Source organism: Ctenopharyngodon idella, chromosome 13, assembly GCF_019924925.1.
Source record: "Ctenopharyngodon idella isolate HZGC_01 chromosome 13, HZGC01, whole genome shotgun sequence".
Classification (NCBI taxonomy): domain Eukaryota; kingdom Metazoa; phylum Chordata; class Actinopteri; order Cypriniformes; family Xenocyprididae; genus Ctenopharyngodon; species Ctenopharyngodon idella.
Genome location: NC_067232.1, coordinates 17,303,284 through 17,322,446, shown reverse-complemented (window position 1 = coordinate 17,322,446; position 19,163 = coordinate 17,303,284). Strand labels below are relative to the sequence as shown.

The 19,163-nt window shown below is 35.2% G+C and overlaps 1 protein-coding gene and 1 long non-coding RNA gene across 3 annotated transcripts; both read left to right on the top strand.

The window, feature by feature from the left end:
* The first annotated feature begins 717 nt into the window (after positions 1-717).
* Positions 718-18,505, top strand: LOC127525337 (interferon alpha-inducible protein 27-like protein 2A). Of its 2 annotated transcripts, none has more exons than XM_051917832.1 (4): positions 718-1,074; positions 1,169-1,204; positions 5,275-5,436; positions 17,857-18,505. In XM_051917832.1, the coding sequence occupies exons 1-4, from the start codon at positions 1,059-1,061 to the stop codon at positions 18,045-18,047; spliced, it is 405 nt and encodes a 134-aa protein (XP_051773792.1). In that variant the 5' UTR covers positions 718-1,058; the 3' UTR covers positions 18,048-18,505. The 2 variants fall into 2 exon arrangements, with proteins under 2 accessions (XP_051773792.1, XP_051773793.1); XM_051917833.1 differs by lacking the exon at positions 17,857-18,505 and adding an exon at positions 5,687-7,350 and having other exon boundaries at positions 721-1,074.
* Positions 13,647-17,159, top strand: LOC127525340 (uncharacterized). The gene is made up of 3 exons (XR_007933310.1): positions 13,647-13,960; positions 16,942-16,977; positions 17,061-17,159. It is a non-coding gene; the product is annotated as an uncharacterized LOC127525340 (long non-coding RNA).
* Positions 18,506-19,163: the final 658 nt, after the last annotated feature.

Genomic DNA, 19,163 nt, shown 5'->3' with positions numbered 1-19,163 from the left:
AGACAGAAACAAAGAAATGCAATGTATTTATTTTCTTTTTAATGAATTGTTTGTTTGTTTGTTTGTTTGTTTGTTTGTTTTAAAGATGCGTGGCCATTTTAGGAGACGAATACTAACAAGGTTCGTCCTGCTGAACAGATATTTCCCGCCTATTATTTATATTCATATTTAATGTTTATATTATCTCCACATGTACCTTCAGTATTTATCTGATTACCTTTTAGAAAAATAAATTGAAAAATACATTGCAAAACTCTCAAGTACAATATATATTTTTCAAAATACACCCGTATTACCGTATTATTTACTTTTTTTCCTCGATTTTTTATATATTTATTTATTTATTTATTGCAGAAAAACACAATTGCAATAAGGCAGTACTAAATAACAGAGCATAACTCTATAAAAGGAAACAGAAATAAAGAGGAAAAAAAAAGTAGTTTCTAATAGTTTAAATTTCTTCTACCAGAAAACAGAAAAACAGAAAACAATGGCTTTGATTTAAGGCACTTACATTTATGAGTATAACATTTCCCCAGAATGAAAATATTATTCAGTAGAAATTGAATGTGCTACTTATTATTTACACACACGGACACATTTATCTTTATTCCAAAATGGCGTTGACGCGTGATGCTTGTTATTTTTCTCAGCGCTTCTCGGGATCGGCCAATCACGGTCGGATGTGATTAGTAAATAAACCATTATGGTAAACTTCAACAAACTTTCTGCGTCGTTTTTCTGCTTTTATTGTTAAAGGTCGATACAAACTAATTTATTAATAAATATAAAAGATTATACCCTTTAGTGACTATACTTCTCTAAAAAACGCCCCCTAAATGTATTTCAAAGTCAAATGTACTTCAATGGAGAATTCTGGTTTCTGAGCCGCCAAGCGCCCCGTGGAGGAGTAACGTTACTACTGTTAATGTAGTGCCGCAGTGAATCATTTGGGCGTGTAGTCTTCAAAACCTAAGATGCAGTACAAGTCTTCCGAATGAAAAGTCATTCTGCTGTTGTCACGCTGTAGTTTAATTTATTGTAAACTTTTCGAAAGCATGCCGTTTCCGAGAGGTGAGTAAACACGTTTTCATAAACGGCACAACGCAAAGGTATCTCCTTTGTATTTAATAGTTTCTTTTTAAATTCTTTATATTTTTATTTTTAGCTCTCTTCGCCGCCATTGGGGTTACAGCTGGGGCTGGTAAGTAGCAAACATTCTAAACTGATATTGATACAAGATGTTCATTTTGCCAAGTTCACACATTAATGATAATATCCAGCAAGGTGTAGGTAGGGTAGGGTGGGGGAAACGCCCCCCCTTAAGGACTGTGTCAATTTTTTCTATGAAACAAAAGTTAAATGTGTCCAATATAGCTATCATAGTTTTAGTGACAATGACATAAATTATAAACCAAGTATGAAAAATGCCCAGCGTTTTCATGTTATTAGATTTTTAACAAAAATTAAATATGTTCCAAGGGGGCGTTTTGCCCCACATGTGGGGTAAAATGCCCCCAGTCTGACAAAGCAAGTTGCTTTATACATTTACAGCAAAATCAGAGTACAGGCAGTTTTAGCGTAAAATTAAAAAGAATATAATCAATAATTATGATTTACAAAATTATAATATCTTATTTGAAAAATATTGTTTGCTGATGCTAGCTAACTAGCTACCTGATGCTAATTTTAGGTAATTTTTAAAGGGGTCATGGATTAAGAAATCAACTTTTCCTTGAGCTTTTGATATATAAGAGGTCATCATCGTACTATAAGAATATCCTGTAAGTTTCAGAACTGAAAACTTCTTTGTTAGTCTAAAGCTTTTATTGACACCAGGCCCATTGAATGACTGATCCTGGAATGTGCCTGTCATATATAGGTAAATGCCGCCTCCGCAGAAGAAACCAACACCTACTTCATCATTGCAATGTTAGCCCCGCCCACTGGCGTGTTAGTGAGATGAGGAGGAGAGCGATACAACAGGACAAAAATAATATTACCTTTCAAAAGATCCTAATGCTAGGAATATGGCTATTTATTTTCAACAATGTGAATGTCTCAGTTGAGCTTTATTTATTTCTATTCAGTACGTCACTGTGGATTCTTTGGTAAATCAATCGCATTTCGGCACAGGCTTTGCAAAGACTTTTACGATATGGACTCGACAGTAATGCAGCAGTTGAGTTACTCCTACTGTTCTAACGCCTGATCTGATATGTAATGATTCATGTACAGTCAGATGTTTTTTGTGTCAGTAAATGAAACCAGTGACTAAACGGTTAACTTCAGTTGTTTATCTTAGTAGGATGAAAATAATCTGTTATTTAAACGGTGATTAAATTATATAAAAATAGCGATCAAAGAACGCTCCCTTTGCAATCGTTGGAGCTGTCAATCAAACAGCTCAAAATCTCTTAGTTATATCGCGTTTGCACTGTTAGTGATGATGAAAGCATTTGTTAGTGTACAGAAATTGAGTTGCAATGACGAGATCACTGCTTTCATGCGCTCAACATTTGGCTACAATCTTCATCACTGCAACATTTCATGCCACAATCTAAATATAATGCCATAGATCTAAATGTAATGCAGCACTTTTCACGATTAGTTAACCTTGAGAGCTGTAATAGTAAAAACATGCTAAAAATTGAGAGTAATAGGCTACTTGGCTATTTCAAATGGAAAGATGTTAGCCAATCACAGCAGTGGGTGTTTACACTGAAGTCTCACAGCAGACATGCCCCTTAAAACAGAGCGTTCGAATCAGAGGGCTAAAATCAGAGTAGGAAAAATGCCTTTTATTTCTAAATTATGTCAATTTTTGATGTAAAAAGCATTTTAACATTATAAGTGCACCCCAGGAAACATCATGACCCCTTTAAATATAAAGTCCAAACATTTTTATTCAACCACCTAGTTAGATTACATTTGATTGAAAAACAAAGGATTTGATGTTCAGAACAGAGAAACTAGCTATACAGTAATTATGATAGTGGGAAGGGAGCGTTTTACCTCACAGACTATGTTTGGAAAAAAAAATTGTCATTCTGAGAATATAATTATATTTTCCTTAAATTACACATACTCCCTATCTACAGGCCTTACTATTCTCATATTATACAGTTCTCAGCATAAATGAGTGCACCCCCTTTGAAAAGTAACATTTTAAACAATATCTCAATGAACACAAAAACAATTTCCAAAATGTTGACAAGACTAAGTTTTATATGACATCTGTTTAACTTATAACATGAAAGTAAGGTTAATAATATAACTTAGAAAACAATATTTTCAGTTTTATTCAAATTAGGGTGATGCAAAAATGAGTACACCCCACTGAAATGAAAGTTCATGCGAGTTCAGTAGTTCTACCTTAATATTATAAAGCGACGAGAATACTTTTTGTGCGCCAAAAAAACAAAATAATGACTTTTCAACAATATAGTGATGGGCCGATTTCAAAACACTGCTTCGGAGCTTTGCGAATCGAATCAGTGACTCGGAGGGCCAAAGTCACGTGATTTCAGCAGTTTAGCTGTTTGATAGGAGATCCGAGTCACTGATTCGATTCGTAAAGCTCCGAAGCATGTTATAAGTTAAACAGATGTTATATTAAACTTAGTCTTGTCAACATTTTGGAAATTGTTTTTGTGTTCATTGAGATATTGTTTAAAATGTTACTTTTCAAAGGGGGTGTACTCATTTACGCTGAACACTGTATGTAACGGTGATGTTCTACAAAACAGCAAGCTTTAAAACACTTTTTTTTTACTGCTGAAAATTAGATTTGGGAAAAACTGTAGGGGGGGGCGTTTTCCCCCACTCTACCCTATCTATAACTTTTAAAGACATTATTTTAAGATACTATGTATGAATATACTAAAAACAATGCTTGCTTTGTTATAAATGTATCTTCTTTGCAAACTTTATATCCACAAATGTAAGTTCACAAACAACAAACCAATGTTTTTTGTCTTTTTTAAAGAAGGGTTAGTTCACCCAAAAATGAAAATTATGTCATTTATTACTCACCCTCATGTCGTTCCACACCCATAAGACCTTCGTTCATCTTCGGAACACAAATTAAGATATTTTTCATTAAATCCGATGGCTCAGTAAGGCCTGCATCACCAGCTATTACACTCCCTTTTTCAATGCCCAGAAAGCTACTAAAAACACATTTAAAACAGTTCATGTGACTACAGTGGTTCAATTTTAATATTATAAAGCAACGAGAATACTTTTTGTGCACCAAAAATAACAAAATAGTGACTTTATTCCACAATATCTAGTGATGGGCGATTTCAAAAGACTGCTTCATGAAGCTTCGAAGCTTAATGAATCATTTGTTTCGAATCAGTGGTTCGGAGCGCCAAAATCACATGATTTCAGTAAACGAGGCATGGTTACATCATAAGTGTTTTGAAACTTCAATAGTTCACGTGAATTTGGCAATTTGATTTACGCTCCGAACCACTGATTCGAAACAAAAGATTTGTTAAGCTTCGAAGCTTCATGAAGCAGTGTTTTGAAATCGCCCATCACTAGATATTGTGGAATAAAGTCGTTATTTTGTTTTTTTGGCGCACAAAAAGTATTCTCGTCGCTTTATAATAATAAGGTTGAACCACTGTAGTCACATGAACTGATTTAAATATGTTTTTAGTAGCTTTCTGGGCATTTAAAAAGGGAGTGTTATTGCTGGCAATGCAGGCCTCACTGAGCCATCGGATTTTATCAAAAAATATCTTAATTTGTGTTCCGAAGATGAACAAAGGTCTTACGGGTGTAGTACGACATGAAGGTGAGTAATAAATGACATTATTTTCATTTTTGGGTGAACTAACCCTTTAAGTATCTCAACACCATCTCATTTTTAGTAAATAAGAAAGCAAGTAGAGTGACTTCAATTTGCAGTTACTTTAATTTTGTACTCTAAATGATATATAAATTATATCTTACCTTCATGTTCTTTTTCTGTCTTCTCTTATTTTTCTTTTTTCTTTAGCAAATTATTAACTCTTTTTCTTCTCTGTATTCTGATGACATTGAACATACTGCTGCTATGTGTATTTTATAGAAAATTATATATTATAAACATGTAATCTCTGTATTGTTTGGGGAAAAAAAGAAGGAAAAAAAGGCCGGTTTAAAAAACAAAACCAGCAGGGTTAATAAAGAAAATGCCTGTTAGTACAATAATTTAAATGATAAATGTTATTTTCCTCAGAAATGCTTAGCAGTATATTGATTTATTTTCATGTTGTTTAGCTGGTGCTGTTATTTTGACCCCGTTCGCGCTCTCCATGGCTGGGTTCTCTGCCGCCGGAATCACGGCTGGTTCTTTGGGAGCTGGAATGATGTCATCAGCAGCCATCGCCAACGGGGGCGGAGTGGCTGCGGGAAGTTTGGTCGCACTGCTCCAGTCGGCAGGTATTTACTAAAGCCTTCATTAAGATTATAAATGCCTTAATAAGAGAAAAACAATGTAACAAACCTGTGTTGGAAATAAATTAGCCTTATAAACTACAGGTGTAACTGATTTTTTATTAAATAATAGTACCTGATTAATATACATGAAATGTTTTGTATTCTAATTACAAAACTGCTATACCTGTTTTATGGGTCATTCTGCAAGGCTTTTAGTTATTGATGTCATAAGGTGTGCTGTCCTTACTCTCAGGTGCTGCTGGTATGTCTGCAGCTGCAACAGCTGGTGTGGCATCAGTGGGAGGCACTGCGGGGGGTCTGTTAGGAGGAGCTGTTGGTTTGTTGAAGAGGATGAGGAGATAAGGAATGTCCATTGAGCTTCTGATCACAAACACTGACAAAGTCAGTGCAGCTTTGCAATTATAATGTTGAAAAAATACCAGCTAAATTATCTAAATTTCATAGGTTCATGGCAAGGGCTTGCCCCACCTTTGTTAAATTAATTTATTAAAAAAAAGAAAAAAGAAGATGGATTGTGGCATTGGTACTAGGTCTTCATTAGAGCGTGTTGCTGGGTGCTATATAGACAAACGACTTTTGGACAAAAAGTATTGTCTGTAATGGGGAGTATTTATTGAAATAGCTTACCCAGGTCATTAAGACACTATTCTACATATTACACCTACAAAGATCACCTTAAAAAGTTGCTTATGTCGAACCAGAAGTGTAAACATTTTACTTGGTTATTTTAAATAATGTGTGGAGTATTTGGCTATTAATGCTTTATGTATATTTGAGTATGTGTCCTTGTGTACCTGCCTAGGGACTACGGATGTAAATTAGCAATGTTGCTATAATCCGGCTTGTTAAACTTTTGTATTTTATACTAATGTTCATAATTTAATTGCATTTATTGACCCTATTAAATAAATAAATAAATAAATTGAATCAAAAACAAATCTCTTTTCTTTCAGGTTTGAGGCAGATATTTTGCTTGTAAGTCAATTGTTTATTGTAAATGGCCATTTATTAAACTATGAGGAATTTCTCAGTCCTTTCAACATTCCCATTACCCCTAAAGAATACTATAGTCTTTGATGCCATACCATCTGGAGTTAATAGACTGTTTCAACATATCCCCGATCCCTCTATTTTACCTTCTTTAGACCCTACTGTTTCAGTGGTGGGGAAATATTGTTTTTCATCAGCTTCTTAATAGATTGATATGTTTATTATTTCGTAATGAAAGTGTGTCTGTCACGAATGTGGCTCCCTCGCCTCCTCCTCCGCACCACCGGAGGGAGCCATCACCCGAATATTGACTGTTCCCATTCGGACTACGTTTCCCACAGGCCCTCATTCCTGGGACTGATCACGCACACACCTGCACCTCATCACACCCACACTATTGAAGACACACACACACACACACACACTCACACTCACTCACTCACTCACTCACACACACACACACACACACACACACACACACACACACACACACTCACTCACTCACTCACTCACTCACTCACTCACTCACACACACACACACACACACACACTCACACTCACACTCACACTCACACTCACACACTCACACTCACACACTCACTCACTCACTCACTCACTCACTGCGAAGTCCTGATTTGCCCCGGTGATCATTTCTGAGCGTTTTCTTGTGGACTGTTTATTCTGTTACCGTTGGACTGTTTATTCGTTGTGATTCTCTGCTGCCTGCCCTGATCTTTGCCTGTGTACTGGACTGTGTTTGCTTGCCGCCTGCCCTGATCTCCGCCTGTGACCCGATACTGTTTGTCTGCCGCCTGCCTCGACCATTGCCTGTCCCTGTTTATGTCCTTGCCTTTGCCCCTGTCTGCCTTGTTGTTTTTTCTAAATAAAGCTGCAAATGGATCCCCATTCTGCCGACCCTTCATTACAGTGTCAATCCCAAATGTTGAAGTTTATTGAACTTGTTTTTTTTTTGCTTGCTTAAGTCACTCAAATCTGGTCTAATTGTAGAGGATTTTATGTATGTTTAAATTTACTTTCTAAAAGCACTTTTACATCCTGTCATCAAGTTCAGAATTATTAATATTCAGTAGTGTTTGTCATAGAATGTGTAAATGTACTACTTTAAAATGAATCAACATATTAAATTCCTGTCCATAATACATCAATGTAAAAAAATATAATCTGTAACCTTTTGCATGCTTTTACTGACAATATTTTACAGATATTTTATTACCCAAAGTATCTTGCTTAATAGCAAAAACACGTTATTAATCATGGAGAAAATAAAGTTTCAGTGCAAAGTTTTGAAGTTGACCAGAAGGGTACAGTAAAAACAAATGGTTCTTTTCTGGCATCTGTGGTTCCATGAAGACACCCACACTCTTAAAAATAAATGTTCTTTATTGGCATCAATGGTTCCATGAAGAACCTTTACCATCCATGGAACCAAATGGTTCTTGATAGTGGAAAAAGGTTCTTTAAATTATAAAAATGTTCTTCACACTGGTTCTTTAAAGAACCTTTAAGTAAAAGGTTCTTTGGGGAACCAAAAATGGTTCTTCTATGGCATCACTTCAAAAACCCTCTTTCGGAATCTTTTACTTTTAGGAAAGTTTCCATTACACAAACGGTTCTCTATAGTGGAAAAAAGGTGCTTCAGATTATTAAAATGTTCTTCACTATTGATGAAAGTTGTTACACAGTGATGACGACACTTAAATATCACCGGGGGAGGGGGAGTGACCACTTTTCTCAGACTTGATGAATGAAACTATTATGGTGCGCTTCTCAGGAGTAAAGTGCATAACTGACATGAGTAGCAAGAGAATGAGAACAAGAGAATGCCCCTGAAGAACTAGAGATTTACAGTTCTAATTGGGATATATCCGTTAATTAAACTTGGCGCATTGGCTGTAATGAAAAGACAGAAGCAGGGCGAAAGCTAGAATTAGCAGGTACATCTGACTAACGATTAAGCAATAAAACATCTGAAAACAATATATTCTATTTAAAGCCTGTATGTATCGCAAGTTATCTAACAAACAACGTGAAATGTACCTTATGGTGATAGAGAGTAGGTAATATCACATTAAAAAAAAAAAAAAAAAAAAACACACGCGATGAAAAGTACACAATCCGCTCAAAATCATGAGGTCATGAGTTTTGTCGTGATGTTGCATCATGCACTGTTGCCAAGTTGCCAAATAATTTTCAGCAGAAGTTGCTGGCAGGTCGATTTGTTGCTAAAAGTTGCTAAATGACGTTATGATGTGACGCAAAACTGTTATTGCATAGACACAATGAGATTACTCAAATCTCAGCAAAGTATTTGATGTTAATTTAGATTTGTTAGTAAAAAATAATAATAATAAAATTAATAGAAACATTTTATTTGTAAAAGTAATATAAACATCTTTATGATCAAATATTTTTATTTTTAAATACAACAATGAATTACTGAATAGTTACGCATTTTTGAACAATTATAGGCCTAGTTTTAAGCAGTGTATTGGCAGTTAGTTAGTGTGCTACACTAAGAAAGGTCTGTGAAAATAAGTGACACCTGTTTTAAATTATGCATTTTGTGTTTTAGGGTTACAGGGTTACAGCTTAAAGGATCATGTCCTGACAGAAAAAGACCTGTACCTTTTCCGTTTTTCTACATAAATTTTCTTACTGATAATAATCTTTCTAACTGAAAAACAATTATAGGTACAACTCCAAGCTAATAACATGCTGTATAATAAATTAACAATTATTATTGAGCAATTGCAACTAGTAGCCTAACTTAATTCACATTTGATGTGTGTACTGTTAGTTGCCCCGTGTATCATCACCTTTTATGTACCATTCTCTAGTTCTCTTTAGGTTGATGGGCTGCTCGGCTGGCTATGTCAAAATAAAAACAAGGCACAAGAACTACAGTTATTAATAAATTATTACATTTTGATTGCTTTGTGTTTATTTTATGGAAACTTGCATGGTGTTTAAGGAGGTTTAGGTACTCTGCCTGAGAACACCCTTTAGCTTTGAAATCTCCATCACAGCAGCTTGTGCCTTGTTTTTATTTTGACATTAATTACAACTTTTACTTGTCTATAACGATACATTTTTTTAAATGTAATAATTTGATATATTTTTAACACTAGATATTCCAAACTGAACTAACCCCCTCATCTATCCTGGTTTAACAGATGGATTTCACTAACCTTGGGGTGGACTGGGATGGTCCTGTTCCTGCCATGGATTGTGGTGTTGTTGAAGTTCCTGAGGACCCTGCATCGCTTCGGCAGGCTGTACTCCGAGAAGTCACTCAAAACATCAATCCCCTAAGGTCAAGTCAGTGTTTTGGCTTGGATGTTTATTTGGAGGCACTAAGACTCAGTGAAACAGTCACTGTTTAGGGGCCCAAGCAGTATAGCTGTTGGTGCCTTGTTTAAAATGTTATTTGTAGTGAATGCTCTTTTGAATGGTGTTACCAAATAAGGAATCTGTTGTAAGCTGATTTAAAAAAAAACAACAAAAAAAAAACATGAAAGTAGCGTATACCATAAACTAATGTGATGGTTACAAAAACAATGCAATTTTTGAAATGTCAAAAATCTGCAGAACCAGTGTTTAAGTATGACAACTGCAAATCAAAAATGTATCTTTAGTTAAAGTTATATATTTTATCAACATTTGAACTTTGCAAAAAGGGAAATGTCACTTTTTCAGAATATTGTATATTGAAGATAATTTGTAAAATCCACAAAAGCTTTATAGATCTTTATTGTAAAGTGTTTTTCATGCTTGTTTTGCACATTCATATTCAATTTTATACATGCATCTAAATGCCACTTCTGATGCAGATTCTGTTTCCTCTGCCATGGAAAAAATAATGGTAAAAGCCCTACAGTGAGTTATTCTAATTAACATGAAATTGATAGCCAAGGTTAGGGGGAAATTACCTTTTTATAAAGGTAAAAAAAAAAATGCCATGACAATCAATTTCAAGGGATAGTTAAACCTAAATGATAATTCTGTCATCATTGACTTACACTCTAGTTGTTCCAAACCTATATGAGTTTCTTTCTTCTGTTGAACTAAAAAGGATGATATTTTGAAGAATGTCAGTAACCAGACAGTTGATGGTAGCCAGTGACTTCCATAATATTTTTTTTTTTTTCCCTATGAAAGTCACTCGGTACAGTCAGCTGTCTGTTTACTGACATTCAAAATATATTTTTTGTTCAACAGAAGAAAGAAACTCAAACAGGTTCGGAACAACTAGAAGGTAAGTCAATGATGACAGAATTTTTATTTTTGATTGACCTATCCCTTTAAGGGAGCATATACAAATCTGATGATTAACAGTTTACATCTTAACAGTAACAGTTTACAGAACACTGATGGGAATATTGCTTCAGAATAAATTACATTTACAACACAAAAATGATAAACTTTACTAGATGTAGTTAGTTATTGCACCATCACAGTATTTGAAAAGAAACGTGAGGAGAGTCAATTGCTGCTTGAGGAAAGTGAGTCGTTCGCTGCGTGAGGAGAGTGTGTATACAGATGCACCGCCGGCCTATCAGTGGTAAACTCAGTGGCTGCTGGCAATTGTATAGTGAATTCCCGCGACAAGTCGGTAGCCATATTTTTGGACCTTCCGGCCCACCATACACACGCGGCATTGTGCCATGTCACTACTCTATCCGTACCGGAAACACGATTTGTACTGCGAATGCGTGAAAATGCGTCTACTTCCTGTCTGAAGTATGTCGAAACAATTTATGGATCGAGTAGTGACCAAGCAGCAACCTCCCCCAGTTTCTCTTGAAGCCAATACGGAAGTGACTTAAACTGCAGTTCATCGACTGGCTGCTAGGGACAGGCTCCAAAAGAGAGCAGAATCTCATTGAGTCCCATGTTAAAATGCCCAACTTTACAGCAAAAAAAAAACCATGTTTACAGCCTGGTACAAATTGTGGTTTTGGTCTATACAGCTAATTTTGCCCTTCATGACAACTCTGAGGGGGGGTGAATTTTTTTTATAACTCATCCGTTTAAATTATATTAAGCCTTAAAGTTCTGCATAATTAAGGGCGTGGTCACTTGAGTGACAGGTAGATTTGCCTCTGCTGTCTGTAAGTCATGTTACCTCAGCTAATTCCAGCAGCTGAATTTGGCATCTCTGCCGTGTTTGTGCTTTTTTCTGGATTATTTTATACAATTATCAAATAATATGGCTTGCTGTGCGGTTGTGCGTCTGTGTACATGTCCACACATGCGGAAGATAAACAACACACGTTGTTGGATCATCTTGGCATTGGCTAAAAGTTTTGTTTGTGAGATTTACTATGACAATGACTGGAGAATATGCCTCTCAAGGCACCAGAAATTCCGACAGCACTGCTTGGATATTATAACTAAAACTGCTGCACTATTTTGAAAAATACACACCTGACACAAATTACAATATTACTGTTGCTGGAGCATCTATATCGTAAAAAAAGACACCATAGATTGACGGTAAACCTTTAGAACTTTCAAATGATATAACTTGTTATCTTTATTAATATTTTAGATAGTGTCTAAGATAGATAGATAGCTTCTTTAGCCTGCTAACATGCACATTTTCAGTTATCCGGGAGTGACGCGCTGCCAAAATGGCAACGGCTGCTTTTTCGCTTTAAAAATGCTCTTCAGAAATCTAAGGGTGACGTCACGGACACTAAGTCCATATGTGTTTTTTTTTTTTTTTTACAGACTATGGTAGTGACAGGACTTTCCAATTCAGCCCATTGCAAAGGTTCCGCCGGTAGTGGGCACTCATGCAACGTAAGCAATGATTTACATCCAAGTCAAAGAGACTGAGGGAAGTTAGCAACAACTGGTGCAAAGCCTATGGCCGCCATGTTGAAGGGTCGTTCCAAACCAAAGTGCTCAAAACTGGCCACTTCAAAGGGCCCTTCGGAATGAAGGATTTCGAAGGGTACAACTGATGGACTCAGGAAAGGTGTTTGACGTCACAGAATGGGTACAGGGGGCTCGGAGTTCGATTTTACCTATAAATGTATATTTTCTATTTTACTGTAATGTTCATACGAGTTTGATTTGGTACATTATTATGGTCAAAATGACATTGTACTTCAACAAAAATACTGTACATCTACCTTTATCAGTCCATTCAAATGTTTCAAATCAATAGACACAATATACATTATATTTAACGTAATAGACCGGCAGTAGCTTATAATGTTACTACAGTAAATTAATGCGTATTAATACAAAGAGTACACCAGGGGGAAAAGACGAAGACGCTTCCTTCATTGTCACGTTAAGGTGACGCAGAAGTGCGTTCCAAAAAGGAGTTTTTTTGACCCCTACACCCTTCCGAATGGAACGCAGGGTATGTGTATCCTTTGCGGAAGTCTTTCCCATCGAGAAACTGCTTTATAAAGTTTATTTAAACTGCAAAAGTATAGGCCTATCACATATTTCAACGAGACATCTTGCATTATTCATATTTATTATGATTTTATTAAATAACCAAACTTCAACAACATAAGGGCAGATCCCTCGAGCGCAGCTGATGACGCTTTTACGTGAGGCTCGAATGATCAAGAACATTCCGATATACAAATAACGTTAGGCTCGTTTGAGATGAGCAAAATCTGCGCAAAACCGATCACCGGTGATCACCGCGAGATGCATGCCGGTTAGAAATGTGTCCGAGGGTGGGCAGACGTGTGTCAAAAAAGTCTCCGACTGCGCTGACCAAAAGCACGATGGGAAACGACTTGCTGATGACACAGTTTAATTCTTATTGGTTTAAACAACAGTGATGTATTGATCTCTTTTAAAATGTTTGATTTTAAAACTCTAATATCGTGATTTTATGTGTATAAAGTATGTGTGAATATTCCCAAAGTCTCTGACAGTGCGATCTCTCTATGGGTTATGTGATTGTTGTCATTTATTAAAAAAAATATAATAAAACATGTCTGTAATTAAAGTAAAAATAATTGATACACACATCTTTCGAATGGAAATAAATAACAAGTACTTGCGTGCATTGTTTATTATGTTTATTTTCATATAAAAGCAACAGAACTTAAATTACATCCAGTTTATCAGCAACGAGTGTGAATCTCGCGATATCCGCCTTTGATCTCGTAGATGTCTGATCCACTACGAGAGCAGAGAACTGTCCGCCTTGCCTGCACTTTTTTTACTCATCCCCTCACTGCAGCCGCCTACTCTCACCTACATTTCAGGCGAGGCGCATCTCAAACAATCCTGTTTCCTTCGATTCCTCCGTGACCGTCCTCGTTTTCTTTTCTTGCATCCTACGGGGGGTGGAGCTGAGACGCGAGGAAAGGAAGCTAGAATAAGAAATGAGAAGCACCCTTTGACGAACTCTCAGGAGCAGCTGTTGGCAGTTTCATTTTTCTTAAGTCATTCCGTCTGCAGCATAATATATAGCGGTAGTACAACTGTGCTACGATCTTCTAAATCATGAGGCGCGGTAAGTAGCACAAACATTTGCTTTTATGGGATGTTATGCAAGTGTCAGGAGGTAAAATGCAGGAGGTAAACTATTTTTTCAGCACTTTTCACATTCGGTTATATTTTATAGAAATAATGTTGATAGTAATGGATGGTAGGCCTAATGTACAAATGTATATAGCCTAACAATTAAAAATTAACAACATAAATGTTCAATCTGACAATAAAATCGTAATAGCTACTTAGCCTAGATATTTGGTGTTCTTAACATTATTCATATTTGAGATTGTAAGAGAAATTTGCTCTTAAATTTGCTCTGTCACTGGCCCACCGGTGGGCCCACAGCCATTACATATTTAAAGCAGTAATATTCTATACTAAACCTAAACTAATCTTGACAAACCATATATCATTTGAAAGCTTAGAATCTCTAGTTTTCATATTTGGTGATTTTCAAAATAAATTACAGAGGAGCAGTAATTTATCAATTTGCAACAAGCATATTTTCATACTCATAAGGCATGCTCAGACCTTTATTTTTTTTGATATAGCGATGAACATGAAAAGGGTCATTCTACAGAAACGTCCACTTTTTTGTCCCTAGACTTCACAGAAATATTACACTTGAAAAACACTTTAGGATTACAATTTTTTTAATAGTTTAATATGAAACAATATGTTATTTGAACAATTAAACCTTCTTGAGCCATCAATGTGGCAGTATTTGTTTTTTAATTATAAAAATTCCAAGCGCCACAGAAGTGCTTGTCCCCACAGTCATGTACAGAGGGAAAGTGCTTTATTTTGAGCTCAGAAACAAGTTTTTCTACCATTTAAAATACAATAATTATACATAACTATCAAATATATGATGTAAATGACATAAAAAAAACCAAATGCTGAATAAATATTATTAAATATATAATGAATGTAGTGGTCCCCTGGAGTTGTCACTGGTGTTACCTTTAACAAAAATCTCTTATTTTGAAATAAATGACACAGATGACATCACTTGACTTCCTTCTTCCTATTTCCTAAAGATCAATGAAGAAAGGCCAATGCAAAGTCCACTATCTCTTTTCAGTTATCGGAAATTTTAATTAGAAAATCATAATTTCATATGAAGCTTTTAGTTGAAGTCACTGGTATGACCTACTTTATTGTTAGGAAATTTTAAAAAACTAGAATACAAATGGATTAAACTACTTAATTTAGTGAATATACCATGATTGACAACATGTGGATTGATACCTTGCAGCAGCCATTTTGTAAAATGCATTTTTCATGAAAATTGTCACTGGTGTTACCTTTTCATGAAAATTGTCACTGGTGTTACTGTCACTGGTGTTACCTTTTTATGAAAATTGTCACTGGTGTTACCCGTTTATAGATAAACTTTATTCAAAGCTATTCATTTAGTTCTTTTGTATAAAATAGCACTAAGATTACATGATTCTAACTTTTCTTTCTCATTGTTAATCCTCTTTTGGGCAGGTATGGCTAAATTGAGGGTATATGGCTAAATTGAGTGCAGCTGAGAAGCAGCGACTTTACAGACAGTGTATTTTACAGACATTTTTAAAATGTTGTTTATGATATTTTACTGACTGCTTTCACTAAGTGTCAATGTTAAGTCTTTGATTGTATACCGAATGTAAAAATTTAGTCCCATCTACTTAATTATAGTTGAAGAATAAGGATCTTTGGTCTTATGTGTACGTCACTGGTGATTCATTTTGTCACTGTTTTTTGTCTGTCACATTAAATAAAATGTGTCATATGTGACATGGTAATAATTTTACATTCATTGAATTCTGCTACACTCAAGAATTAAGATTTAAAAGATTGCATCATTACTTGTTTATAACTGTTTTTCAAATATTTTCATTGTTATAGCAAATACATGGTTGCGCAATTGAATTAACATTCAATCACATTTTTAACTAACCTGATTAAAATAAAAAAAACACATAATCATCTTATTTTTTGCATTATCATTATTTTTCTGTAACTCTGATTGCATGTGCTGAAAAAGTTGAGAAATAATATTTCATAAAAACGTTTAAAAATGCCAGAGAAGTAAGGTAACACCAGTGACAAAAAAAATTGGTACATGCGATCTTTAAATAAATGCACAAAAAAAAAAAAAAAAATCATTAAGCTGTCATTTATGTGTATTCATAAAGTCAAAGTGTAATATAATAATGTGGTCTAAGTTTAAATGTTAGAAAACGAAATACATTTCAAGACATTTTGTCATACCAAAAGTGGACGTTTCTGTAGAATGACCCAAAAATCATTAAAGATTGGTTGAAACATGTTTGTTTTCATGCCAAGAGTTCAAAAGATAACATCCATTTAAGTTTTTGAGAAAAAAAGGTCTGAAAATGTTTTTAATAGAAAAAAAAATACATTTATGATTGTGGTGGCGATCTATAATCCACATACATGTTGTTTTTATGTTTATTAGAGGCTGAATTCATATCAAATTCTGCCAAAGTTCCCATACTACTTCTATATAGGATGTCTACTTCATAAAATGTATGAAAATAATGGAAATATATGGTTCAGATCACTCAAACCATATATGGAAATGGAGGCGCCTTTATATGGTCAGTAATGGAGCTTGGTTGTCATCTAGTGAAAAAGTGTGGTACTGCGCCCAAACAAAAGCTCATTTTTTGAGATATCAACCTGAAATTTGGAACACAACTTGTTCAGATTTTTGGCTTTGATTTCCTTGCAGTTTTAGAGTAAAATATATATTTTATATAAAATATTATATTTTTACATTTTCATAAACTTAATCTTCTATAACTTTTTTTCTGTTTCACTTACATAAGTTATTTCACTTCTACAATAATCTGCCAAATTCAAATGCATTATTTGTGAAGTAGGCTAATCAATGAACATTTAAGAATTCATATATAATTTAGGACATGTACAGACTTGGCTGTAAGCAAATTCTTCAGTGATTTCATCAGGTTTATTCTTTTTCAGGTCTGTTCACCATAATTGGGGTGGCAACTGGGGCAGGTAAAGTTGTTCTGAGGACTGTTTCTTCAAATGAAACCATATCAGTTGTACAAAAGATAGTTAGTGCTATTTGCGTCCATTAGTTGGTGCAGTTGCATTGGCTCCGGTGGCGCTCACCATGGCTGGATTCACCTCCGCTGGTATAGCAGCCAGAGAACCTGCTGCTATACCAGCGGAGGTGAACAGCTCTGCACAGTTTAGCTCCAACCAGCTCCAACTCACACCTGCTTGGAGGTTTCTAGTAATCCTGAAGACCTTGATTAGCTGGATCAGGTGTGTTTGATTAGGGTTGGAGCAAAACTATGCAGAGCTGTGGAATTGAGTTTGAGACCACTGGTTTAAAGGAAGTTGTGAAGTAGTCTTTTCTTTCATATTGTGACGTATAACCAGATGAAACGGTTTCTCGAACAAGATAAAATGTAGGGCGGGACTTGATTTTCTCCATCGGGAATTGTGGGATGGTTGTGGTTTGCTATCATGCGAGTGTCAGGTTGTCCCATCCTCGCGCCAGTAAACACGTCATCAGAAAAGAGATGTTGCTGCAAGGAGAGGAGCCTATTTTGCTTAAAGATTAACAGGCACATAATTATTTTCATTTTTTTTTTTAAATGACGTTAACAGATAAATCATATATAATAAATAGCCTACTGAAATAAGTCACCATGAATCAAATCAGAATTGATCATTCTTGTTATTTAAGTGCCTTAATAAGAATAAATGTAACAAACCTTTTCAATTTTAAAAATTCCATTTTAAAGGAAGAGGCTAGTTCACCCAAACTTCACCCATGTCCATCATTTCCTGACCCCCATGCCATTCTAAAAATGTCGTTTGGTGATTTAAAGATTGTCTCCTCCTTTTAATGTTCTCCCTGGTCAGGTGCTGCTGGACTGTCTGCAGGTGCAGCAGCAGTCGTGGCGTCTGTGGGTGGAGCAGCAGGTGCTGTAGTAGGTGGAGCTGCAGATTTGCTTTCTCATTCCAGTAGTCCACCTTCATCTGGGGATGAAGATAGCGAAGAGGAGGAAGAAATGATGAATTTGCCGATGACCAAAGAGCTTATGCCAAAATAGACTGTCGGTTAATAACTGATGATGACAAAGTATTTGTGTGAGCACTTTGTGTAGCCTACATTATATAATAATTGTATGCACCTGCAATTCGAATGTGCATGTATTTTTCATACATGTATTTTGTGCCATGCAAGATTGCAAGAAATTGTAATTAAAAGGACCTGAGTACTTGAATATTGTGATTAAACTCAATTATTATGATTAAACTGATTAAGTCATTTAAAAGCTGTTTGCAGCATTGTAAATTATTTCAACTTACAATGTAAGTTATTTCAGCTTACAAATACGAGGGATGCACTTTGTTTTTTCCCTGGCTTTATGAAAATTAAACATTTGTTGTAGGCTGTATTTATGTGTGGTATACAGTTTGTGGGAATTTTTTACCCATTTACCTCCCATGTTCTCACCTGCATACCACAATTTGTAATTAAGTCTTTAGTAAAACTTCTCTCACTTGTTTTTCTCGTTATTGTCTGATTGCTGCCTTCGCTCTAAAAAATGAATTGTTGGATTTACTTAAAAAAGAAGTGTCAAGTGGTTCCACGCAACTATATTGAGTAATTTGTACAAATAACAATTTAGTTGTATGAACAAAAGAAACTCAAGTAAAGCTGACAAAATTTCTTTGAGTAAACACAAATCATTTGAATGTCACTGTTACATAATATTTATATGTGCAGTTTACTTAATAATGTTATGTTTATTACGTAAGGTGAACACGTTTATTGACTTAATTTACCTTATTAAATGAACTATTTGCTCTACAAAATGCACTCAAAAAATAACTCATTGAACAAACTCAATTGAATTGAGAGCAGAAATTCTATCCTAAACATGCATATATATGAGGCTCAGAGCCTAAACACAGGCACCACTTTTCTGCATAATGGTAACCACAAAATTCAAAAATATTACAGAAACCCCTCTAAATGTCCAACATAACTGAACATTAAACACTAACATAAACTAACAACATCTTTCCCTTTACTGAAAAACATAAAATAACACTTTAATCCATAAATTTACTCTCCTAATGCAGTCCCTTGCAAAGCATGCTGGGAACTACAGATCCACTGCCCAGTTAGTTATGTCAACATTAATTTGTGCGTTTCTCTC

Coding starts and splice junctions, on each gene's coding strand:
- LOC127525337 (XM_051917832.1), top strand. Junction 1,205..5,274: donor TGGGGTTACAGCTGGGGCTG/GTAAGTAGCAAA, acceptor CATGTTGTTTAG/CTGGTGCTGTTATTTTGACC. Junction 5,437..17,856: donor CGCACTGCTCCAGTCGGCAG/GTATTTACTAAA, acceptor CTCCCTGGTCAG/GTGCTGCTGGACTGTCTGCA.